Source organism: Notothenia coriiceps, unplaced genomic scaffold, assembly GCF_000735185.1.
Source record: "Notothenia coriiceps isolate Sejong01 unplaced genomic scaffold, NC01 NC01_scaffold00009659, whole genome shotgun sequence".
Classification (NCBI taxonomy): Eukaryota; Metazoa; Chordata; class Actinopteri; order Perciformes; family Nototheniidae; genus Notothenia; species Notothenia coriiceps.
The window spans coordinates 53,597-77,058 of record NW_011342360.1 but is presented as its reverse complement, the minus strand read 5'-3'; the positions used below and the strand labels follow the sequence as shown (position 1 = coordinate 77,058).

Genomic DNA, 23,462 nt, shown 5'->3' with positions numbered 1-23,462 from the left:
TCATCCCCAAGTAGTCTTTTCTTTTGCAAAGACCTCACCAAACTGTAATCATGGCGTTGGCAGATCAAAAAACCCTTTTGGAATAAAATAACTCACCAGTTATCACCAGAGTCAGACCACTGGTAAAGACCCCGACATAAGTCAGCAGATACAGGAGCAGGACGAACTGAGAGAGCACCGGAAAGAAATGTTGACAACAAATGAGTCCCTTAGAGTGATTGCAATACCAATGAGAACAAACGCCCTTCATTAGCTCTGTGAAGTTGAGCAACGCTCCCATACATGCTGACCTATCATCATACCACTTTCAGGTTTTATGATCAGTTTGTGTTCATACATTATTATCATCATTTTATCCTCACACTCTGACCTTAATGGAGTCGATCACGCTCTCAATAAAAATCAGCCGTTTAATTTCTGTGAGGGCAAATGCGATCATCAGGACCACCTCCTCCACCAGCCTCACTGTCTCCCTGTCTGTCAGAGAGCTGTCATGGTTCAGAGACGACCTGAAGCAGAGACACATACACAAGCCTCAGACACACAAATAATACAAAACTATCAAACAGAGGTGATGTTGGTTTTAGGTTGGATATCGACAGTCATTCAAGCCTTATGTATTGTCATGAAAATGAATCAGTTTCTTTATTGAAAAGGCTTTTTAAATAGCTTCCATGTCATGTGACCGAGCGACTCCAAATCCACAACACTGGATGCCATGACTCTTTTTATTTGACCCTTGGCCTTTCTTTTAATTAAAAACTCTAATAAGCTTCCTTTTAATAAGACCATGTGAGTCAATGCAGCATTGTATAACTTTACTTGATGGGTAGAATACACACATTTTCTATTGGGTTTGAATGTTTTTTCAATTTTATATGAATATTGAATACAATTCAGCTCTTTTATTGAAAAGTATCATATTTGTTCAATACACTCCAGGTTCAGGTGTATTCATCTTGTCCAGTGTAGTAAAACAATGCTGCATTGGTTCAGAGAAACTGGGTCACATGATATGGTAGCTATTGAAAAAAAAATCAAGACTTTTCAATTAGTAATGCCTTTAACACTACCATTCTAAAACAGTATGAGAATTAGGTTTGAAGTTAAATGTATCTTGATAAAAGCATATGTGGGAATAAATCAATGTTGACAGACTCACTCAAAGGGGTGAACCCCGGGGTTCCAGCGCAGCAGCTCCAGCAGTTTGTAGTAGAGGCGGAGGGTGAAGGTGACAGCCATGACACCCAGACAGATGTGTGAGATCACGGTGATGGCGCTGAGCTGGAACAGACTGGCCAGACTCATCACCAGACCTGTGAACACCACACCGGTCCTCCTCAACTTCCGCCAATACACCAGATCAACGACTGCAGAAGAGGACGCACATGACAGGAGCAGAAAATGAAATGAGTTACTGATGATTGTAAGAGGGAAAAACTGTGACAGAGATGTGAAGTTTGTAGATCATCTATCCTCCATACAAAGTCAGGGCTTGGATCGTTAGATATGGAACATAGTTGTGGCAATCATAACTCACAAATCACATTTGTATTGTATACATATAGATTTATTTGGACACCAATTAGCCACCAATGTGTGATAGCAATCCCTTCCATATTTCCATTCCTCAAAGCATTGCAGTATGTTGAATTGCATGTTTCTTTGAACCAGGAAGTAAATAACAACCTGTCGATGCATGTGTAAAAGTTATGGTCATAAAGAGGCTCAGACTTAGTTTTATTTAGCTTCATATCAGTCAAATCAAATTCCTATGAAGCTGACACCATTTGAACCAGCAGTACATGTATTTGATACCAACTCCATATTAAAAAAAAAAACTGAATATCTTCTATCTTCCTTTGTTTATTACAAACAGTCTCACGTCTCTCCCTCTGTGCCAGAGAAGCTTTGCTTATATGGAGGTAAATGAGGGGAAAATGGACACCAGGTCATTTAAATAAATACATTTTGAGATGTCTTAGAGGTGTCATTTACCTGCTCCTTTGTGACACGTTGTCTATATGGCTTTAAAAACATATTTTTCTCTATTCAGTAATACCTATTTACATTCAGTACAACATTGGTCATTTCTACAATGGCGTACAGTTCATGGGACTGTGTTGAGAGTAAATCTTGCCTCTTCAAATACATCCATAGAAGAAGCATCTTTTTATTCACCTCCTTCCTTGCTGGAAAATATAGATTTTTAGGAATAAATGTACATCTACACAAGTGCATTGCTTTTAATTATGCACTTTACACATAACTTAATGAATTATAAATAAAGCAATAAGCATGCTATGATTCACTGGTTATGAGATCTTCAAACTCTAAGCTGTCGAATGATCCTCCCAGCTCCTATGATAATCTTAAGGTATAATCAATTTAAAACAAACACTTAAACATATATACACACATCAATAACAAGTTGTCTTCATTAAGACAATTTACTAGCAACTGAGTCATGCATTTGCACACACACACACACACACACACACACACACACACACACACACACACACACACACACACACACACACACACACACACACACACAACCTCAAATTGGGAACCTGAGACATCAGCATGTACATGTATCCTCAGCTCTCAGAGACTGTCATGGTTCCTCAGCCATCTGGTGGCCGACCTGCACTCAGAGGCCTCCACATGCAGCCACGTCAGTGAACACAGCTTCAGTAGGCTGCTATCTCCTACAGCACTCGTTAAAAACCCTATGGCTTTATAATGGAGCTTAAATAAGACACACTGCATACTCTAATAGAAAAAGGATAGACATTTTCAACAACGTTTTAAATGATTTCAAAATATAATAATAAATAAATATATTCAGATTATGGTTAAAGCAGGATAAATACTGTATGTCACAGATTATAAGGAAGGATAATTTTTAGCACTGTTACAGAGAGTCCCTCCCATTTGTTTGTGAAATTCCTCCAGATTATTCATTTGGCTTCAGTATCATGTGCCTGCTCAAACTCATGCACAGCTGCCAAACCGCAGATGTTGCAGCTGTGAATAAAGATGTTACTCTGCCCATTTGAGCCCTTCAAAATAACACATTTTGCAGGCGTGAGACTGTAATCTGTACTGATATCTCCTTGGCACACAACAACTCAGAGGTTTGTTTCTATTGCTGCTTTAAAACCACCATGACAAGTGACTCTGATTTAATGTCTGAAACATTTCCAGCACGACTGCAGAGTGTCAGTCCATGAATCTACATGGAGAATTACAGAGAGCAGCGAAGTCATCCTGCATGACTCAATAGATTTAAGCTGTTATTTGGGAAATGGTGCCAAACAAAACAGCTGTTGGTTATGTTGTGATGCACAATCATACAAAATCTAATTTTCTGCTTCTTCAAAATAAATGAAACATGCAGCAATCTGTCCTCCTTTATCTCTATTGAATTATTCTCTGTATAAATACACATTTGTGGCTAATGATATTGTATTCTCTGCCATTTTATTTACGAAATTAAATTAAAACTATTTTACACATCAGCCTATAGCACATTTTGTTTAATGGTGACACTAAATTGAAATTCCATAGGAAGAAAAAATCTCTGCATCAAGTTATCCAAAAAATAAGAATACAAAATGAAACAATACAAACATATTTCAAGTTTGGCACACAAAATGTCTTAGGTGTCTACACTAAAAATAATGTATTACATTACCGACATTTTAGATAAAAAACGATGAAAGCAATTTTACTCATAATTAAGCATGTAATGCAGCGCTGACAGGAAGTGTACATGCCATGTTTTAAGTGAAATATCAGGGATTATGTGTGTGCATAATGAAAATAACCCTTTCCCCCGGTGAGTAAACACTGTGTGCTAAATAGCCGACCATCCTGTAATCCACAGCAGTGGCAGCTCATAATCCCAACCGATCAAAGGTAGAGATTACCATTACCCAACATGTGTAAGAGGCAGAGCAGCAGATTGGAGGACGGAGAGAGAGAGGCTGAGCTCCAACGGTACAGCAGAGATACGAGCTAAGCAGGGATTGGAGAACAAAAATAGCCAGCCAATCCTGGCAGACATAGGGAAAATAACAAGGGGAGCGACAGTGAAGGAGGGAAGAGCTATGAGAAAGAAAGAAAGAAAGGAGGTGAAATCACAGCAGCAAGAAGGAGAGACCAAAACAAGACAGAGAGGGAGGATGAGTGGAGGAGAGAGCGCCGATTAGTAAGGTCTCCAGAGAGGAGAGGAAGGAGATGAGCAGGGAGAGGGGGGTGAGTAGAAGCCAGCACTGAGAACATCTATCAGGCAGCCATGCTCTGAGCCCTGGAGCAGCCGGGGCTACGCAGACAGGCCCAGCATCAGGCCCAGCCACAAACACCGAGGCCGGGATAAAAAGAGATTCGTCTAACAGCAGCCGTGCAGCAGAGCCATGAGGACATCCAGGAAGGGTAACGTGGAAATGCCTGCTTTTATGAGGCATCTGGTGAAAGAGACGGAGAAGAGGGTCAGCTCTTTCTTCAAAGGGGGCCGTGGAGGAGCAGCAGAGGGAGAACATCCAGGGGAGGGGGAGAGGGAGGAGGTCATCCCCAGCCCTTACCTGGACCGGCCGGTCATGGACAAGCTGACCGAGGAGGGCTGCGCCCGCTGGGGTCTCACCTACGCCCTGGGGAGCATGCAGGGCTGGAGGGCCAGCATGGAGGACTTCCACAACTGTGTGCCACAGCTGGGTGGAGAGCTGGCAGACTGGAGCTTCTTCGCTGTGTTTGATGGTCATGCAGGCAGCACGGTGGCACATTACTGCTCCCAGCACCTTCTGGGTCAGATCCTCGCCACAGGTGAAAGAGCTGAAACTGAACATGTGGGAATCATATATTTTTTCCTGTAGAATAGTCTCTTGTTACAGTCATCCTCTCTCATGAAACTCCATATTACTGTCTTATTCAATGCAATAATGTGTTTTTACGGAACAAAGAAAACACTAAGTATTCCAACACTGCATTTGTTTGTGCACACAGGTGGGATAGGACCAGAGGACGACCCTGAAAGGGTGAAAGGAGCCATCATTGACGGCTTCCTGCACACAGACAAGCATCTGCACTCTGTGGCCCGTCGAGAAGGCTGGGAGAGGGGTGGCACCACTGTGGTGGCCGCTCTAATCTCACCGTATTACATCTACTTTGCTAACTGTGGCGACTCCAGGGCCATGCTGTGTCGGTCTGGCCAGGTATGCTTCTCCACTGAGGATCACAAACCTTACTGCCCTCTGGAGAAAGAGCGCATTGAGGCCGCAGGCGGCACTGTGTCCATCCAAAGGATCAACGGCTCCCTGGCAGTGTCTCGAGCTCTGGGGGACTTCAGCTACAAGGGAGCAGAGAACAGGATGCCTACGGAGCAGATGGTGTCACCAGAGCCGGAGGTGTGCGTGGTGGAGCGCTCGCCCGCCGATGAGTTCCTGGTGCTCGCCTGCGACGGGGTGTGGGATATCATCAGCAACGAGGAGCTGTGCGCCTTCATCCACAACCGGCTGAGTGTCTGCACTGACCTAAGGGACGTCTGCACTCAAGTCATTGACCTCTGTCTATATAAGGTCAGGACCTGCTGCTTAAAACCAGTGTGCATGTAATCATAGTCCCTTTATTGCATTTCTACATGTCCAGTAGTTTCACTAGCAAATCCTTTTAACTGACCTAAACACAAAACACAATTCCAGGGTGAAGCTATGTTGCATAATTTGTAATGGGCAGTGGATTTTATATAATAACATAATCCCTTGAACTGTGACTGTACTGAGTTTTAGCTTGAGCTGAAAGCTGTCATTCCAGTCATTGAGAAAAAAAACGGAGCTTTATGAAAATAGCTCATGGAGAGTTTCTATACGAATAATAGTACATATGCCTAACTAACCACTCCCAATCAATCTAAATATATTTCCCTCAGTCTGGGAAAACACCTTTCCTTATATCTAACCTTTTCTTCCCAACAGCTTTGATTAGACCAGTACAACATGAGGGAACTTGTGTGTGTAATTAGGACTAACTGTTTTAGTGTGGAGTTCCCCAGGGGTGTATGCTAGATACCCTGTTTTTTGTATATTAAGAATAGTTGGTCTATTCATACAAAAGGCAAAATGCACTTGATTATACATTTGGAGATATGTCTCCAGCCAGCCAAAGAATATAAGTCTTCCAATATTCATTTAATTGAGCTCTCTTTAAGTCTCCATCAACTACAAGAGAAACACGTAGCTCTGTTGCTAATTTATCCACTTTCTTCACTGGCTAATCGTTAACTTAACCGTCTGCAGTTTGGTTTTGAGCTAGAAGCAGCTCAAAATTACACTTATGAGAGCAGTGACTATGAAACAAAACAGTACATTTCCATGTTGAAAACAAAACAATTAGCTGAAAGACACTAAAATGCATTTTCTCTATGGGTTTAGGAGTAACATCAAGCACATAATAGTTATGTAATCAAATGTTTTTGAACACGTTCATACCCATATGGAAGGTCTAAAAGTAAACTGGATCATTATAAAAAAAAGCTTTGTTTTATGTCTCATAAAGGCTGTGGATGCTCTGTGAAACCACATTAAAATAGACTGCAGGGGTGTCAGAACAGGTTAGAAGCGAGATAATTGCTCATCAAAGGTGTTTTTAGTAAAGAATAATTTCAGTTCAATGAAGGAAAATAATTTAATCATTACATCCAGAATTATTGCTGCTTGAACCGATGGTGTTTAGTGAAGGATCATTTTCACTATAGAGTAATTAATCTGTAGCATACCATATTAGCTTGTCAAGAGAAATTACGATTTTCAGAAGAAAACGTTTATTGTGTTTAGTTGTGCCCTTAATTGGATTGATAGATATTTTTTTCTGAAATGAACGACATCATTTAACTGTCAGAGAAACACATGCGCATGTGCACATGCTGATGTGCATTTGTGTCCGTCATGCCCATCGTGCCAATCTGTTATGTAACCGAGCTTCAGCTTGGATGTGCACAATGACCTTAAAATATCACAGCTCCTTCCACACTCCATTAAAATGTTCCTGCTCCACCGCATCTGTTAGGTGACTTTGAGTTGAAATGGTCTACCTCAAAAACTATTCACCCATGATGTGATATAATGTTTCATATGTTGACATTTTGTACGGTCAGCCATTATTACTCACCTCTGTTGACTCCACTTTGCTCCACAGGGCAGCTTGGACAACATCAGCATCATCCTGCTGTGCTTCCCTGGAGCCCCCCAGCTGTCAGCAGAGGCTCTGCACCAGGAGGCCGAGCTGGAGGACCTGCTGGAGTCCAAAGTCGCAGGTGTGTGGGTAGAAATGACACACCGGGGACGCTAATGCACTGTGACATTAGGCACTTGTTTTTGATTTTTTTATATGGAAGATCTGACACTTTTTTTCTTTATGGGGTATTTGGTTACCACCGGAGATTAAACACTTTCTTTCAATACGTATCTTAATTGATGCTAATGCAAAAACAATCAAAACAAATGTAACAAAACAATGTAGGTTGTAATCTGCAGTTGGAAGCTGTTTTTGCTTATTACTTAGTATTTCACAAAAATGTAAATATTATTGTGTTTGACCCATTTTATGTTCGCACATTGTTCAGCAAGCACCAATTTGTTGATTCAATTATTGGAAGGCAGTTTTGTTCCTTTTATGGTCAACAATTGTTAACCAATATTAAAGAATATACATCCAAGGCTGTTTTTTTAAGCCATGTACAAATTATTTTTCTTTTTTTTGTTTAAATATCCAAAACAGAGATTTACTCTGAGCTGTGCGCCAGAGGGGAAGAACCTGACCTGCTGTCTGTCCTCACACTCCTCGCATCCACAGTCATCCCTGGATTACCACCAGGTGGAGGCATACAGAGCAAGTAAGAGACACAACATGATCGTGTGTGTGTGTGTGTGTGTGTGTGTGTGTGTGTGTGTGTGTGTGTGTGTGTGTGTGTGTGTGTGTGTGTGTGTGTGTGTGTTTTTGTGTACCCTCTATTGTGAAATTACACTCTGTTACTTCTATGTTTTGCAGAAGGAACTGCATTATTTCAGCTTACTATCAACAAAGAGAGCATTACAAGCCCAATGTGAGTACAAACTACACATTTGTCCCTTTCAAGTCATCTACATGTTATTTCCCTTCATGCACAGTGTATTCACCATTATTTTCTCCACTACCTGTCTTTCCAGGGCATGATGTGAGGCTCCTGAGAAGCCCGGCTCATCGCCATGGATCCATGGAGAGACTGTAATTAATGTTAAAACTGTTTTTCTTCATGCGTGAAATTGGACAAAAAGGGAGATGATGAACAGACAGAGATGTTTGTTTACATCATAGCAAGCAGCATCGTTTCATAACAAATACAATGCAAGAATAGATCTAATAAAGCCTGATACATTTTATATTTATACAGAAGGACATTTTGTAAAACTTACTCAGAGACACTGATCCAGCAACAAACCTCTGCCTCATTTTCGGTGAACAGAAGATACAGACGGTTTTAAATCAATGTACAACTGAATAACAACCAGCTGCGAAATTGTAAATTTCCTTTAGATGGAATAAGGAGTACGGTATGTGTTTGTAGAGTTATATTTTGAAGATGATGTTTTAAGAATAGATATAATGAAATATTTTTAAAGAATTTCAGTCTTTCCTCTTCAGGAAGGACAACTGTGTTAGCGCCAGCCAAAAGCTAGCCTAAAGCTAACATGCATCCATTTGTTTCAATAGGAAATGCTAACAGTGCTAGTGACTGGACAGCTGAAGGGACACATTTATCTTTATCCTTCATAGTTGAAAAACATATATATTCAATGTTTAATTCTACCAAGAAAATGTCAATGCATACACACTTAGTCAAGAAAAAATTAATTTCACACATAAACTAAACTATAACTTACTTTAAACATGTAGAATAAGAACCACTTGGCTGAAGTGATGTTTGGAAGAAGAGTTATTTGTTAAAATAATTAAAAAGTTTATACAGTAGGTTGCCGTTTCAAAAATCTAGACAAAATATAAAAAAGTTAGCCAAACACCCTAAAGTCAATCAAAATCAATGTTACATGAACACGTTCTACAAGACCAATTTCCTTGCAATTGTTTCTATATATTAATCATATTTCTGAACATTTTATTCGATAAAGTATATGTGAAATGTGTTTTTCCATAGGTTTGATGATATGTCATGTGCTGCCTTATACATCTTTTATATAGTTGACAAAACAAACAGCATCAAAACAGTTCAGTTTAAGAGTTGTTCATTGTATCTGCATCATATACTGCATTGTGATATTAATTATATGTATTATATGCTGTGAATAGACATTACATTTTAAGAGTCATGACTGTTTGGATGCTAAATAAAGCATATTTAATTGAAGACTTGTTTTTGCCCACAATAACTGGCTAAAGAACTGGTTTTCTTATGTTTTAAACAGTGCGGACAATTCATCAAACGTGACCACTAGAGGAAGATGGATGATTTTGTCTCTAAGGAGGGAACTTTTCTGCTCACACCGATATAAACCTTTAGATACATAAAGACACAGAATGGATTAAAATGTGTTTTCTTGCATAGTAGAGGATCTCCTTCAGCTAGTGGAGGAGATCCTGAATCTTGTTCTCCCTTCTGTTGACTATCCGTACAACACTTGTTGGCTTAAGGACGTCCTCTACAGGCCACGTTTGATTAGATGTGCCTTTTTGAAAACCCTGGATATCTGCTGTCTTTCATGATTAGTTAATGATGCGTTGACGAAACAAAATGGACAGCTTGTGAGCAATCAACAAATTAAAATGTCTTGGTGCTCATGAGCTCGTGTAGTGCCTATAAGGAGCGCTGTTTAAATACAAATCACAACTTAAATGTTTTATCTATGCAGGTAGTTGAGTAGATATCGTGTTTATGCCTGTATGTTAGCTAATACTGACTACTGCACTACGTTTGGCCGTGTTTATTGAGGTGGGCAGGGGACATGTGCAGCACTCTTAAATCAGCAGGCCCCTTTAAGTGCTCCTTGGTAGCTTCTTTCGTCTGATTGCTTTTGAATGAGCCAATCACTTCAGGATATCAGACCCCTCTTCACAGTGATGCTGAATTCTTGAAATCTTGTTTGTCTTCTTTTCAGTCTTTCTCTACATAGAACAAAATGTAATCAATTATTTGACGTCCAGAATCAATGCTGGAGGTCTGCTTTTACAGGCATAGACTCCCATTGAAATTACTCAGAGAGGTGCTGAACAGACTCTAATTAGAGGGTGTTATTTTATATTCAGGTTTTGGATTTGTCATGGGACAAATTATTGAGTTTCTCTAAATAACTTGGTAATAAAACATGTCTAATTATGGCTCCAATAGGAGGCAATGCACATAATGCCCTCGCGTTGGGGCTACCTATCCACACTGGTTTCCTGTAGGCGATTATTCATAATGGCCAGGGCGCCCACACCTCCAGAGAATCCATTTTGATGGCCGTAGCTCTGCCGCGGGCCCTGGTGAGCAGTCTCACTCAGCTGCTTCTGCAGCAGAGCCAGTGACACCTTATTGGACACCATTAACTCATTGACAGAGATCATCTCTCCTGACAGACGACGGCCAACATACGCCCCATCAGCCACTCTGCCTGGGTCCGTCTCACTGTCACACACCGTCTCCACCGAGCCGTCCCTGTAGCAGTGTCTTCCTGCAGGGCAGTGGGAACCCATGGGCTGCACAGTGTTGGGTTTTAAGCGTTTTCTTCTGAGGTGTGCAGGCGGATGCAGGCGGTTGCGATTTTTTTTCTGGAGGCAGGGGCAGCAGAGCCACCGGCAGCCAGATTTGGAGCAGGAGCAGAGCCGATGCCGGCCTGAGCACACCAGCTTCCCCACGATCCAAGTAAGAGTTTGCTTGATGATAATAGAAATGACATTAAAAAGTGAGTAGATGCAACACACCCCCATCAAGATGAACAGACAATTCCCGAGCCGGTAGGCCTCCTGCGACTCATACTGCTGCCTCTGACTGCTCACCAGGTCCCCGAAGCCGATGGTGCTGAAGGCCACAAAGCAGAAGTAGAGGGAGTCCACATAGCTCCAGTTCTCCATAGAGCTGTACAGGGTGGAGGCGCTGCACGCAATCACAACCGATGCCACGCCCAGGATCAGCATCACATAGTAAACCGACGGTTTCCATCCTTCCAAGCTGTCCTCCTCACCAGAAGACTCCTCCCTGCTCGACTCCACCCCGGCACACCTCAGCCGGCGCTCATGGCACCAGCGCATGATGTAAGCTAACATCGTGATGATCCTCTCAAGGAATAGGTTGAAGAAGAGGATGGTGGCAGCACAGCCGATAAGACCGTAGAAGATTAGGAATATTTTCCCAGCTATCGTCACCGGTGTGGTCATGCCAAAGCCTGGAGAAGAGCCAAAACAAAAGGTTAAAAGGTCAAAGTCAACCATTGTGGAGTTCGTATCTCATGAAGATAATCTTAGAAAAGCTTCAAGGCTTACCAATAGTGGAGACGACCGTACCCACAAAGTAGAAAGCTCCAGAGAAGTCCCAGCGAGGCCTCAGGGTGTCCACTCTGATCCCAGCTCCGTTCGCCTCCTCGTACTGCCGCAGCAGAGTGTGCAGTGCACCCAGGTTGACCCTGTATCGCTGCGTGAAGTTTTCCAGCTGCTGTTTCCAGAGGCGGCGGGCACGGAGCTCAAAGGGGTGCTCCAGGGCTGAGAAGATGGCAGCACCGCACAGCAAGTAGAGCAGGATGAGGCCGGCCAGCAGGCAGAAACGAGCATTGTCTTCATTCATGGGCGCCCGGGGGCAGCAGCAGCCACCGGCTCTCCTGTGAGCCATGAGCTCAGCAGCAGCAGAGAGACACCAACCTGCACTGTGTTGCATGCATCACCCGGCACACAACATACATGCACTGCCTAAATAAAGCACTTTTTGTTTACATACGCAGCATTACATTTGGCTGTAAAATTGCTGTTTAGAGTCATTTCTTGGAGGTCAAGAAATACTTTAATCATTTATGAAAAGAAGAATAAAAAGCATCTGGGGAAAATAGCCTGTAAGAAAACAAAAAATACATATTTTATTGAAGTATACAATGCAAATATTTGATTACCTTCATTTCCCCCCTATAATTAAACAATTGCAAAACAAATCTGACTCGTAGTAACTACAATGTAATTATTTTTTCCCTTTCTTTAATCTTTTGCAAAACTGTTTATACTTTATTTTTCAATTAGAAAAAGCTGACTAGCATCCAATACAATGTAAATATTACAATATTACAATATTATTACCGTTATTAATACGTAATATTTTCAACCACACAAATCTCACAAGAAACATACATGCCATAGTTAATTAACTTAATTCAGGCTAAATCAGTAACAGTTTATATGTATCCACTCACAGATCAATTTGAAGTTTAAAAGTAAAAAATAAATAAAGATGGTACCTGTTTTTGTAGACAGCAGTGTGCGTTGCCGCTCCGCTGTGATCTGCTGCACAATGACCAGCAAGAGGAAGTCTCTTGAGCTGTTTGTGCAAAGCAAGAGGCTGTCTGATGTTTCATCTGTCACACACTGACATCACCACTGCCCACCCCTCTGTCTTTGAGCACAGCCTGATTGGGCTCCTCGTCTCTTCATTTTGAAGCAACTACTTACCTTTTTCTAGCCTTCATCACACCCAATTCAACTTCAGCGCAACAAGTGACCCAAGGTTTGCTTTATATATTTGGTCCTATAATCACTGATCCTATAATCACTGATTGTAGGACCTGATTTGAATTTGAATTCTACCCTAATATTCAGCAGTGGCATAAGCATAAGACAACTGTCATGTGACCAGAAACTCACCACATTTTGAACTGACTGAATTATAAGAGCAGAGCTGGCCTCTCTGTCTTCACCACCACTGAGGTGCCTTTGTGCAAGGGGGCTTTTTGTTGTTGCTGCAGACTGTGTGGGAGGATTTGTTGGGCATGACTTTCAGTTTCTCTGTCTGCTCATCCCTTTAATCTCGTCTGGTGGCGCGGCCGAGGGCAGGGGTTCCCTCCGCCTGCCGTCTGATGGCTGAACGACAGAGGAGCACAGGTGTGGAGACAGAAACACATCTGCCTTCATCTCTCCACTCAGCACTGCATCAGGTGTTGAACTGCAGGTTGAGTCATGTTCTGTTTATAGTGCTGAAATATATGCCTGTAAAAGGGTATTTTTGTGACAGTTATTATGTCAGTACAAATAAATGAATCCATCAACGTAGTGCTAAAAATTGATTTGGCAATAATAAACAAAAAGCTTGGAATCTTTCACTATATACAGAATTTGAATATGACATTGTACTCTACACTGAATATATGTAATATAAGTTTCAATAACAAGTATTAGGTTCAACATAATATTATTGCTTTCAACTAACCAAGTACAATTATGTGTAATTTGATGTGACACATAATACATTTAATTTAAGTTTTTCCAGTCCCTTTCAAGTACTCCAAACCAACATGTTAGTAACAATAATATAAATAGGTTTGACTTCATTTGTTTATTTTAATACAGTTTTGATTAATATTTTTAGCCAAAGGTTAATTTCACATCAATCTGCAATTAATCAAACAGTATTGTTTTGTTTTGACAGATCAACTGTCATGTATGAAGAAATGCACCATCTGCTTGATATTGATGTTAGATTATACAAAACAGTACAAACATCAAACTTTATACTTGTAAAGAAGATAACAACAGCAGGTTTGCATTTGTCACCCCTACACTGAAGAGAGAAAGGTGCAAGTTCAAACCGTCAAGGTGTGCGCTGCAGGAAGGACACAAGGGGAGTTTTATACCATTTAAAAACTCTGTCTGGCAATGACAACCAACTACTGACAACAAGTCGCTAAAAGGTTATGATAGCATCAACAAGTCACTTGTCTCTAAAAGATTAAAGTATAAATAGTGTGATATTACTCAGTTAGCTGATCAAAAATGTAATGTTAATCTACTAGTGCTTCTTTCCATGCTATCGGCTCTTTGAGGCTGTAGGTAGGAACAATGTGCTTTGAGCTTAATGCTAATGTCATAATGCTAACATTTTACCAGATTACCATGCTAGCTTGTACTAAATTGCAGTAAACACTAAAGCGGAGGTGTCAGTTTTGTAAATATTGAGTATTGGGCAAACTACAATTGTGTGTTGTTGATGTCGCTACGTCATGACAATCTAGTACGTTTCACTGAAATGTCAACCTTATTGTGTGTGGAAGTCAAAAAAGTCATGAGGAATTATCTTAAGGGGACCATGAAATAGGTACATTTCTTGAATAGTAAATACTATAAATAATATAAAATGCAATGTTAAAAATCGAATTAATAGCCCCATCTTTCCGATGTGCAAAGGTCTGATATTGTTAGACCACAAGAAACACCCTAATTATCATTGGTCTGGACTATTAACATAAACTGCCACATACCTTGATTTGATATCCATTAAAGCTGCAAAGCACAGTGTTTAATTTATCAATCTAGTGTTTAAAACAAATGATGATAATATGCAAACAAATGAATGAATGAAAACCAGGAATTAATGCCCACTTTGAACGTTTTAGCACCATTTTCTTGACAAAGTTTGACATTTAAATCTCCAGGCAGAAGGAGCAGCCATTTCTTTGGCCTATAATTGCTTGTGCCATGTTTTTCATGAAATAATGAGCAGGCTACCTCGAGACATTTGGGTTAGCTGCGCTGAGGCTGGACAGTTAGATTATGTTTGACTCTTGTTGTGTAAGATCATTGTTAGTGGCAGATCAATGCAGGCTAGTTTATGTCTATTCAATCAGTGGTCAAACTTTAAGAGGCTCAGGTTGAGATTCCATGGATCACCAATGACCTTTTGACCAATGGCGTGGGCCTAATTTTCAGGAAATAATTTATTTGTGAGCACATTTTGCAAAATGTGTTGGTATCGCAATAAATCCCCCTCAAATTGCGTTTTCCAATATAGTTAATTCCATAATTCTGACAAGCCATTTCAGAGTCAAGAAGTCCATCGGCAGTCACTCACTTCCATTGTGAGTCTTAAAGGAAAGATTACGAGTAAATGTCCACATTTTAAAAGGGGTATTCAGGTCAGTGGCAGCATGTTGGACAGTATATCAATGAGGTTGTCTAGACCCCACAGGTAGCCATCTTCTCTATTGCCCTCCACCCAGGGAGTGCGGTGGTCCAAGGAAAGGTGTGCCGGTAATGCCGCTGTCTTTCCAAAGTCAATCATCCAGACTCCTGTTCTGCCTTTCCAGTCATGAAGGAACAATAAGGAGCTGCCCACGACCTGCAGGGATAAAGCTGTTAGGGGAAAAGATCCTCCTCTGGACAAGTGTGATTTATTATCAGACAAAGCCTGTTACACCAGTAATTAAAAAGAAGGTCTAAATGTCTAACCTCATGTGTTCTGAAGAAGACGGATTCTTCCAAGACCTGCCGCAGTTCTTTCAATCGTCTCAGATAGCCCCACTGAAGGGAAAGAAACAAGGTTTAAAAAGAGAGGAAATAGAACACACGATCAAGTAAATGAAATTCAGTGAAGGTCACACTCACCACAATGTGCGTATTTGACTCAACAAAGTTGTTGAAAGCTGCCATCACTTGATCTCTGCTTTTGGTCCTTTTGAAGTTTGTGTGACATTCTTCATTTGACTTCTGCACAGGAAACAAACAGGTCACAGCATTATAATGTAAAGCTAAAAACCTGAATCCAACACAGTGTACCGTTAAACTATGAATTCCGACATTTATTGCTGCATTCCTAAAATATTTAGTTTAACATCTTTTATTTGCTATACATCAAGATGAGTCAATAACCTCACAGAACTGCCTTTGATGAACTTTGGAGCTTACCCAGAATCCTTCGATACGGAAACCCAGAGACGTGGTGGAGCTCAGCGTCTCCCTCCACTGCATGTACCTGGTTTTCAGCACTGCCTGCTGGGTTCGCTCCTGCACCGTAGGGGCCTCTGGGTCCACTGCCACCATCTTCTCATACATGTCGTTGCGGGGCTGCGGCCGCTCTTTGGCCAACAGCAGCTCCCTCTCCAGGTACGTGCTGTGAAGGAAAGTGCCTCACTGTAATTAGACTGGAGCTAATTAACTGCATTTAAAGCTATTAAAACTGTGAAAACAAAACAGGAACATTATGCTTTCACATAATTCAGGTCAAGTCTAGTTTATTTATATAGCATATTTCACAACTGGCATAGACTGAATGTGATTTGAAAAAAACCATACATGATCAAAAGGAATAGGTTAATAAAGTACCATTATTAATATTAAAAAGAGAAAATGTACACAGATTCTAAAATAAAGTAAATGTTGCTTTAAATAAGACCTCATACAGAACATATGTTCAGTCTAATACATGTATGTGTGTTTTATAATGTAGTCTTTCAGCTTCCAATATATTGATATGGAGGATATAAGGTATTTTACTGCTGAATTAAGTCTCCCCATTCAAATGTGTCTAAGATAAAACCCATTCACTTCTCTCGGTGACAAGATATGATCAGTTAAAGCTCACCGGCTGCCCATCTTGCAGTCCATGACGGCAGGTGTGTTGAAATTGGTCAGCAAGTTATCCATCATGTTGTAATCCTGCTCGTCCCGCTGCACTACCCCGTGGTAGGCTGGAACAAAGGGCTTTAAAGTGTCCTCCATCAGCCTGAGGTAGCACTGTTGCTCCCCCTCACAGAACCTCTTCAGCAGGGTGCCGTAATCCCCGACATGAAAGCTCCCTGTGGAGACAAGCGAGGAAAGAAAACAAGCCACGGATATATTTCTTTTAGACCAAAATAAGACCCTTTGAGAAGCAAAAGAAAAGTGAGACAAACCTGCATGTCCGACCACTTGCAGCCACTGCTGGGGTTTCTTTGGGGTCATAGGGAGGAGAGATGTAGTCCCACAACTTTTATGATTCTTCCATTTGGAGTTCTGCATGTAAAGACTAAAAAACAGTCAGTATTTCTGTAGCCAACACACACACACACACGCCAGGTCACACTCCCCTGCCGCTGCAGCAGACTTCAGACTCAGTCACTCGCCTTTTTGCCTTATGGGTGAACAAGGTCTCCGTGGTAACAGCCCTTTACCAAGACTAAGTGAAGAAAGGAAGGGGTCGTCTCCGAACTTGTGCAACAGGTTCATCAAACATTTACAGGAAGAACTTGTTTTCTACTGAAAGCTGCTATTAAACACAAAACCAAACAGCACAAGGCGTATCACGCAGATATCAGCAACTGGATGTCTGTTTCAAGATTTTTAGTGATGTTTAAAATGTGATGACACAATTATTTCAATTGATGTGTATAGGGAAAAATTGATAATGTTTATATTATTATAATTCAGATAAAACAAATTAGTGGTACAAGCTTCTATCTGTTCATTACATTTGTTTATAGGATGACTTACTGTCCAGGCACTACAGATTACAAACTAACACTGTCCCTGTTAAAAAATAATAATAAAATAAATAAATCTGATGATTTTCAATTAGAAATGTATACTGTACATCAGCACTGTTTTGGATTGAATCCATCCTCATTGGTAAGGCTTTATTATTATCATCTAGTGCCGATGAATGGGAGTCGGAGGCGGTGTGTTCAGTATGGAACTCCACACTTTATTTTCCATTCGTTACAGAAAAGTAGGAACATCTGCTACCTGCTACTGTCAAGCTAGAATGAATACAACAACACAGTACACTCTCTAACAGGTCCCTTGTGCAAAACACAATATATACAACGGCGAATTATGTCCCATAATGCTCCACCACAATCATTGATTAACATTATATAATATCATATCAAGGAATAAATCAGATAAAATACTTCTGTATTTCGTACTGCTTTCATATATAAGTCACATTTTGTAATGCATATCATTTTAGATAGTCATACTGCTCCTGTGTCTGATACTATTTTCCATCCTCTTCCTCTGGAGGCAGTGAGTGTTCACCGCCGCTGGAGGGCAGCGGTCCTCCGGAACGCACGAGCCTATGTGAAGCAGCAGAGGAAGAGACGGCGGAGCAAACTGAAGAAGAAGAATTTAACGGTTCCCGGTTGTTGAACCGCTCCCGTCTCCACGGTGCCGCGCCAGTGCTTCCACACAGTAGTGCTGACTGTGCTGTCACCTCCCATCAAGCGCCTGGCTCTTTCACCACCAACGCTGGCCGCTTTGTTTTACAACGTTTAGCTATGTGTTGACAACTTCCCTCATTACGGATCGTTTCTGCGACCAAAGGTAACGTTAACGTTTTTTGTATACATGTGTTGCATTCATTCAAACACTGATCAATCACACACTGATCAATCAAACACTGATCGTGCACACACTGATAACATTATTCATGTGGTTCACACACAGATAGCTCGGTTAGCTATCTGCGAGTCAAGTTAACTGACAATGATCTCAAAGCTAGCTAACCTTAGCCAACGTTCAGTTAACGTTGCCCCAGAAAATGAGTAGAAGATAACGTCGCGTTATTTAAATACAGTGCCCACCACGAACAGTTGTTAGAGCCGACCCTCAAACTGAATGGTAATGTTGTGAAGTAACTATGCCAAACACGCAGTTACCCGAGCGTGTGTTTGTGTGCATGTCAGTGAAAGATGAACACACATTCATGTCGCTTTCACTCGCACGGGAGAAAGTGAAGTCAAGCGCAAAATCTAACACCATTGTACCGCAATAATAAAGAGACACAATTAGCAACCTACCTCGTAAAACATGTCTCAAGTCATTTGCTGAGTCCTCAACGTAGGATATGACCAACCAACCAGAACTTTTCTCTAATAAAAATGATGACACCTTTTTTTAAATGGGCTGTTTGGCTCACTACCGCCCCGTGCGGTGTGTTGTGATCTATGGTTGTGATGGCATGCATGTGAGAGGGCAGCCATACTGTACACACCTAGTGAAATAGGAAGACAAATACAGAATAATGATATAGTTTCGTTTAACACAACTATTTATAAATACAGCTAAGTCCAAGCCAGCAGACCTGTATTTTCTATAGTGGGGTCAACCCTGTGTTTAATGTACTCATGTATTTGCTGAAACAATCCCATGAGTGGAAAACAGGACATGCACATAATACCTGGACAACCTGATAAACTCATAATGTGGCTTCTAGGCTCTTATCCCAGGCCATGACCCCACTTGTAGGCATATCAAAAAACTCTTTATGTTACATGTTAGGATTGATTTTAAAAGAATGAACAGTTGCACCGATTCAGATTCCTTTAAAACGTCCTAAATATCATGTAATCAGGTTCCGATTTGTCCAAATGTGCCAAGACGTTTGATATGATTTTAATCCTCAACACCTACCAGCCTTTGCGCCATCAGTTAACATTAAGTCCATGTTTTTTGCAGACTTAGCAAGATGTTGAAAATTTGTTTTCTTGGTCAAATCAGGGTTATAATGAGGCTTAATATATGTCCCTGACCTCAGATGTACAGTATGTAGCTCTATGACATGACAATGCCTAACCATATAGAATCTTGTAAAAAGTCCAACTAACATTATAACCAAGCTGTAGTTAATTGATTCCTGTACTTCCTGATTCTTAAGATCAATTTATTTCTCCCACCCAGACTCAGAGCGATGGAGGAGGGCTCTGAGGTGGTGGAGGATATTCTATTTCGAGGAGTGGAGTTTTCTGTGAAGATAGAGGTGGACAAGGGTTTGCTGATAGTTGAAATATCTGACGTTATGACGGCAGATCAGTGGAGAGGGGACTTTGATCCAGCATGTAAGTAGTAGCATAATACATCTATAATAGATATCATGTCATACCAGGCACAAATATTCTCACTCACACTATTTTAATACATTTTTTTCAGACATTGAAGACCTCACCCGCAAAACTGGCAACTTTAAGCAATTCCCTATCTTCTGCAGCATGTTGGAATCAGCTGTTAGAAAGGTATGTTGGAATGGGCCCTAATATAGAATGGTACAACGATGCAGCGGTGGCACAAACGCATGCAGTCAATAGAAAGATGTGGACAGACTCGGATCTGCTCGAGGCTGTGTGAGCTGAGACGAGACTCATTCATTGGAGTTCAATGTTTCCGCTTGAGCGCAAAATGTACAGTTCTCTCTAGCTGTCTCATTCCCTCTCTGCCTTTCATTAATGTTGAGGAACAGAGGCCAAAAGGAAAAGGCCTGGAGGAAAATAAGAGAAACAATTGCACATTTTGGTACATTTAGAAAGCATTGTTGAAGTCCTTTTTCCACAAAACTACCAGGGAACCTTGTGTGGTGGAATGTACCGCTTATATAGGAAATGAGCTGTATGATATTATAAATATTATATTAAACAAGCTTATTTATGTTTATATGATATTCAGGGTTCCCACGGTACCTGGAAAACATGGAATTAATTTTTTCATTTTCCAGGTATGGATAAATAAAATAATAATAAAATGAAACTATTGAGCACAGAATTAAGATGAGTTTATAAAAACCCTTTACATGTGAACAGCTTTTACTGTAGATAGAAATGGATGATCCCATGTTGTAGAGCATGCTCTTCGAGTCCTATATGGTATATTGGATGTTGGAATTTGATGCAGGCAACTTGGTGATATGGACTTTAAAAGTATAGTTTCGGATTGGTGGACTTCAGGAATAATAACGTTACTCGCGATCTCAATAGAAGGGTAAAATACATGCATTTCCCAGCCAACACGGGAGCCTTGACATCGACAGTGAAACTTCTTATGCAAGTTTATCCTCAAATGTAAGTAGCTGTGTTTTAACTGTGGTAAACTTGGGTTTATCAACGTTAGTTAGTAAGCAGTGCAATCTTGCTAACTAGCTAGCAACTTGAGTTTGTTTTGAATTTGAATTTGTTAATGATGGTTAGCAAGCACATGGAGTGCAATCTTGCTAGCCAACATTCAGTTTGCTAACTAACTAGCTAGTGTTGTCTAGCTTGCATTGCTAGCTAACTACCAATACATTTTCACATTAGGCTGTGACATTACTTCTATACTAGTTGACATGAATAGTCTAGTCTTGATACATTTTGTAACATTCATTCTTATATCTACTTTTAGCTATTTTGTGATTTTTCTTTAAAAAAAATGATACTACTAAATAGGAACATTTGGGGTGAGACATTTTTGAAAAATCATTGATCATGCCTAGACTGATTCTATACATCTATACTGTTAAGCTAAGCTTACTAGTGGGGTTGCTGTACTTAGGAACGACAGGGGAACCAGCCTTATGTTTTCCCTTTTTAGGTTCATTAGTTTGATTTACAAAAGACTTTTACAGAGTAAGAGTAGGCAACTACTACCCCTTCTACGTAAGACTCATAATCTCAAATGTGTGATGCATTAACAGGAGTGAGTGACAATGACACGCGGCAGATTCAAGTCACATTTGGAAAGATGACTCTCATACAAGGACTGGATTGGAGAGGTACCAGGAAGATGTCCACAAGGCTTATTGCAAGTTTTGCCGCAAGTCATTTGACATCAGCAATATGGGGGTCACTTCCCTCAAGAGCCATTCAAAAAGGACAAACCCACACCAAAGTTAGCTGGCAGCTAAATAATGAAAGAAATGACAGATTTCTTGACTACAAAAACAGGAGAGGGAAGAGCGCCAACAAGCCAGGATATCGAAAGTGACAGTCAGGTGCGCAGTAACCTACGAAAAAAGGCTCTGGAGCTCAGGGAAACGTTTTTTTCAGCCAAGCTGTATGTTGAAGCAGAGATTTCCTGGGTCATGAAGATGGTCAGGTCACACTCTCGTTCAACTCCAACTCTGACATTTCAAACACTTTTGCTCAGATGCTTCCCAGACACGCGAAATTGCCAAACATTTACATGTGGCGCAACAAAATTGGGCTTTACCTTATACGTTTTGGCTTGTATCCTCATTTTTAAAGAGCAGCTGATTGAAGACGTAAGAAAAGCAAAGTGTCCATGTAGTGTCTTTTTGACGAATGCCTTAACAAAGTGACACAAACAGAACAATGATGGATATCATTCTGCGCTACTGAGTGAACGCGAAGGGAAAGTAGCTGTGCATTACCTTCACTTCAGAGTTCCTAGAACACACTCAGGCAGAGAAGCTCTTGGGAGTATCAACAGATCACTGTCACCTCTGGACCCCAACAAGCTCCTGCAAATATCGATGGAACGGGCCCTACCAGTGCTGAATTGGAAGTTTCTTAAGGACTATTCCCAAGACGACAAGAAGCAAAGAGGACCCAGATGCACAAAGCTCATCAACCTTGGGAAGTTGGTGGTCTGCATGTTTTGCATGGAAGTTTCCAGACCGGAGAGAGGGGAAACGCAGAGCGTTGGAAAAGTGTATGATCGGCAAGGCAAGAGGATTTCCAGTGAGGCGCAGTTGAGGAGCCGCTTTGGCAGGGTGGTTCCATGACTCGCCCAGCAAAGGCGAGAGGATTTCAGTGAGCTGACTAAAAACGGCAAGATTTCCTCTGAAGTTCTGGTGCCACTTTGATGGGTTTTGAAGACTTGCAAGTTGCTGAGCGGCCAGCAATCGAAGGTGTGGCCAGCTTGTTGAATAGGGTACATCCAACAGCCACAAGAAACTTCCGAAGAGTAAGGAGTGCCCACATCCGCGTCCTAACTTGACAGTCAAGAAGGCAACCGACAGAGCCTCTTTTCCCTGGCTAAACTTCGAGTTTTTCGCTTTTGTTGCAAGACAGCTGAAGCTCTTTTGAAGGCTATTTCAACAGATGCCCCAATGTGCCATTATTGGCAAAGGAGCTCCAAAGCACCTTGACAGGCCTGCTGTCATGCTTTATTAAGAGAGGAAGAAGCTGGCAAAGATCAAGACACCTCTCACAGCTCACTAAACTGGACCCCCAAGGAAGCAAATCCATGTCCCACTCAACACCTGGACATAGGACTTTTCAACCAAGCAGGCTTTGCCAAAGGCATCTGAGAAGCCTCCAGAAAATCCATTGAAAATTGTGGAGTTCCAAAAAGAATGTGTTCCTTACTCGCAATGCCTGCAAGAAAATTATGGAGAAGTCCTCTCATGTATCCAAGCCTGTGGCCGGCATATGAGGTCCCTTGACCCTGTTATGTTGTGACGGAAAACCCGAAGTACAACAGGCAATGTTTGGAGAAACGTCCTTCAGGTTCCTCCTCAATGCTGGATGGTGCCTGGGCCCACAGAGCGTGGTGGACAAAAGTCCCTTTCCTCAGTATAAAGCATTCCTCACCTCAATGTCCAACACAAACCCAACACGAAGCAGAGGTTCCAAGAATTTGTTTACAGCTGCAGACTTGATGAATTCTTTCGAAGATTATCTCAGTGGCCAAAGAAGAAGTTTATGGCCAGAACTGTGGAACAATCATGCCAATGTCCTTTTTCACGCTGTCTTCATGGACAGCTGGCAGTAGAA

General features: G+C 41.2%; 4 protein-coding genes and 2 long non-coding RNA genes across 7 annotated transcripts in view; 2 read left to right on the top strand and 4 right to left on the bottom strand.

The window, feature by feature from the left end:
* Positions 1-64: 64 nt before the first annotated feature.
* On the bottom strand, positions 65-2,672 carry rtn2b (reticulon 2b). The gene is made up of 4 exons (XM_010771200.1): positions 2,651-2,672; positions 1,163-1,370; positions 371-509; positions 65-166 (listed from the first exon to the last, which is right to left on the bottom strand). The coding sequence occupies exons 1-4, from the start codon at positions 2,670-2,672 to the stop codon at positions 65-67; spliced, it is 471 nt and encodes a 156-aa protein (XP_010769502.1).
* A 1,411-nt stretch (positions 2,673-4,083) lies between these two features.
* ppm1nb (protein phosphatase, Mg2+/Mn2+ dependent, 1Nb (putative)) lies at positions 4,084-9,403 on the top strand. The gene is made up of 6 exons (XM_010771173.1): positions 4,084-4,830; positions 5,011-5,582; positions 7,198-7,315; positions 7,780-7,894; positions 8,050-8,104; positions 8,208-9,403. Exons 1-6 carry the CDS (start codon positions 4,425-4,427, stop codon positions 8,217-8,219), a joined length of 1,278 nt encoding a protein of 425 aa, XP_010769475.1. The 5' UTR covers positions 4,084-4,424; the 3' UTR covers positions 8,220-9,403.
* The window catches only part of LOC104945495 (uncharacterized), an 18,918-nt gene continuing 1,041 nt past the window's right edge, over positions 5,586-23,462 (bottom strand). The window contains exons 3-4 of the long non-coding RNA XR_798345.1: positions 20,073-20,075; positions 5,586-5,596 (exon numbers count right to left, since the gene is read on the bottom strand). This is a non-coding gene — a long non-coding RNA (uncharacterized lncRNA). The remainder of the gene's footprint in view (positions 5,597-20,072; positions 20,076-23,462) is intronic.
* kcnk12l (potassium channel, subfamily K, member 12 like) lies at positions 9,219-11,956 on the bottom strand. Of its 2 annotated transcripts, XM_010771175.1 has the most exons (3): positions 11,515-11,956; positions 11,032-11,417; positions 9,219-10,908 (listed from the first exon to the last, which is right to left on the bottom strand). In XM_010771175.1, exons 1-3 carry the CDS (start codon positions 11,900-11,902, stop codon positions 10,414-10,416), a joined length of 1,269 nt encoding a protein of 422 aa, XP_010769477.1. In that variant the 5' UTR covers positions 11,903-11,956; the 3' UTR covers positions 9,219-10,413. The 2 variants fall into 2 exon arrangements, with proteins under 2 accessions (XP_010769477.1, XP_010769476.1); XM_010771174.1 differs by having other exon boundaries at positions 9,219-11,417.
* LOC104945492 (inositol-trisphosphate 3-kinase C-like) lies at positions 13,547-18,837 on the bottom strand. The gene is made up of 7 exons (XM_010771176.1): positions 18,777-18,837; positions 16,893-16,992; positions 16,583-16,796; positions 15,907-16,111; positions 15,607-15,708; positions 15,451-15,522; positions 13,547-15,340 (listed from the first exon to the last, which is right to left on the bottom strand). The coding sequence occupies exons 1-7, from the start codon at positions 18,786-18,788 to the stop codon at positions 15,134-15,136; spliced, it is 912 nt and encodes a 303-aa protein (XP_010769478.1). The 5' UTR covers positions 18,789-18,837; the 3' UTR covers positions 13,547-15,133.
* On the top strand, positions 16,999-22,387 carry LOC104945493 (uncharacterized). The gene is made up of 4 exons (XR_798344.1): positions 16,999-18,300; positions 19,657-19,814; positions 19,906-19,988; positions 21,419-22,387. It is a non-coding gene; the product is annotated as an uncharacterized lncRNA (long non-coding RNA).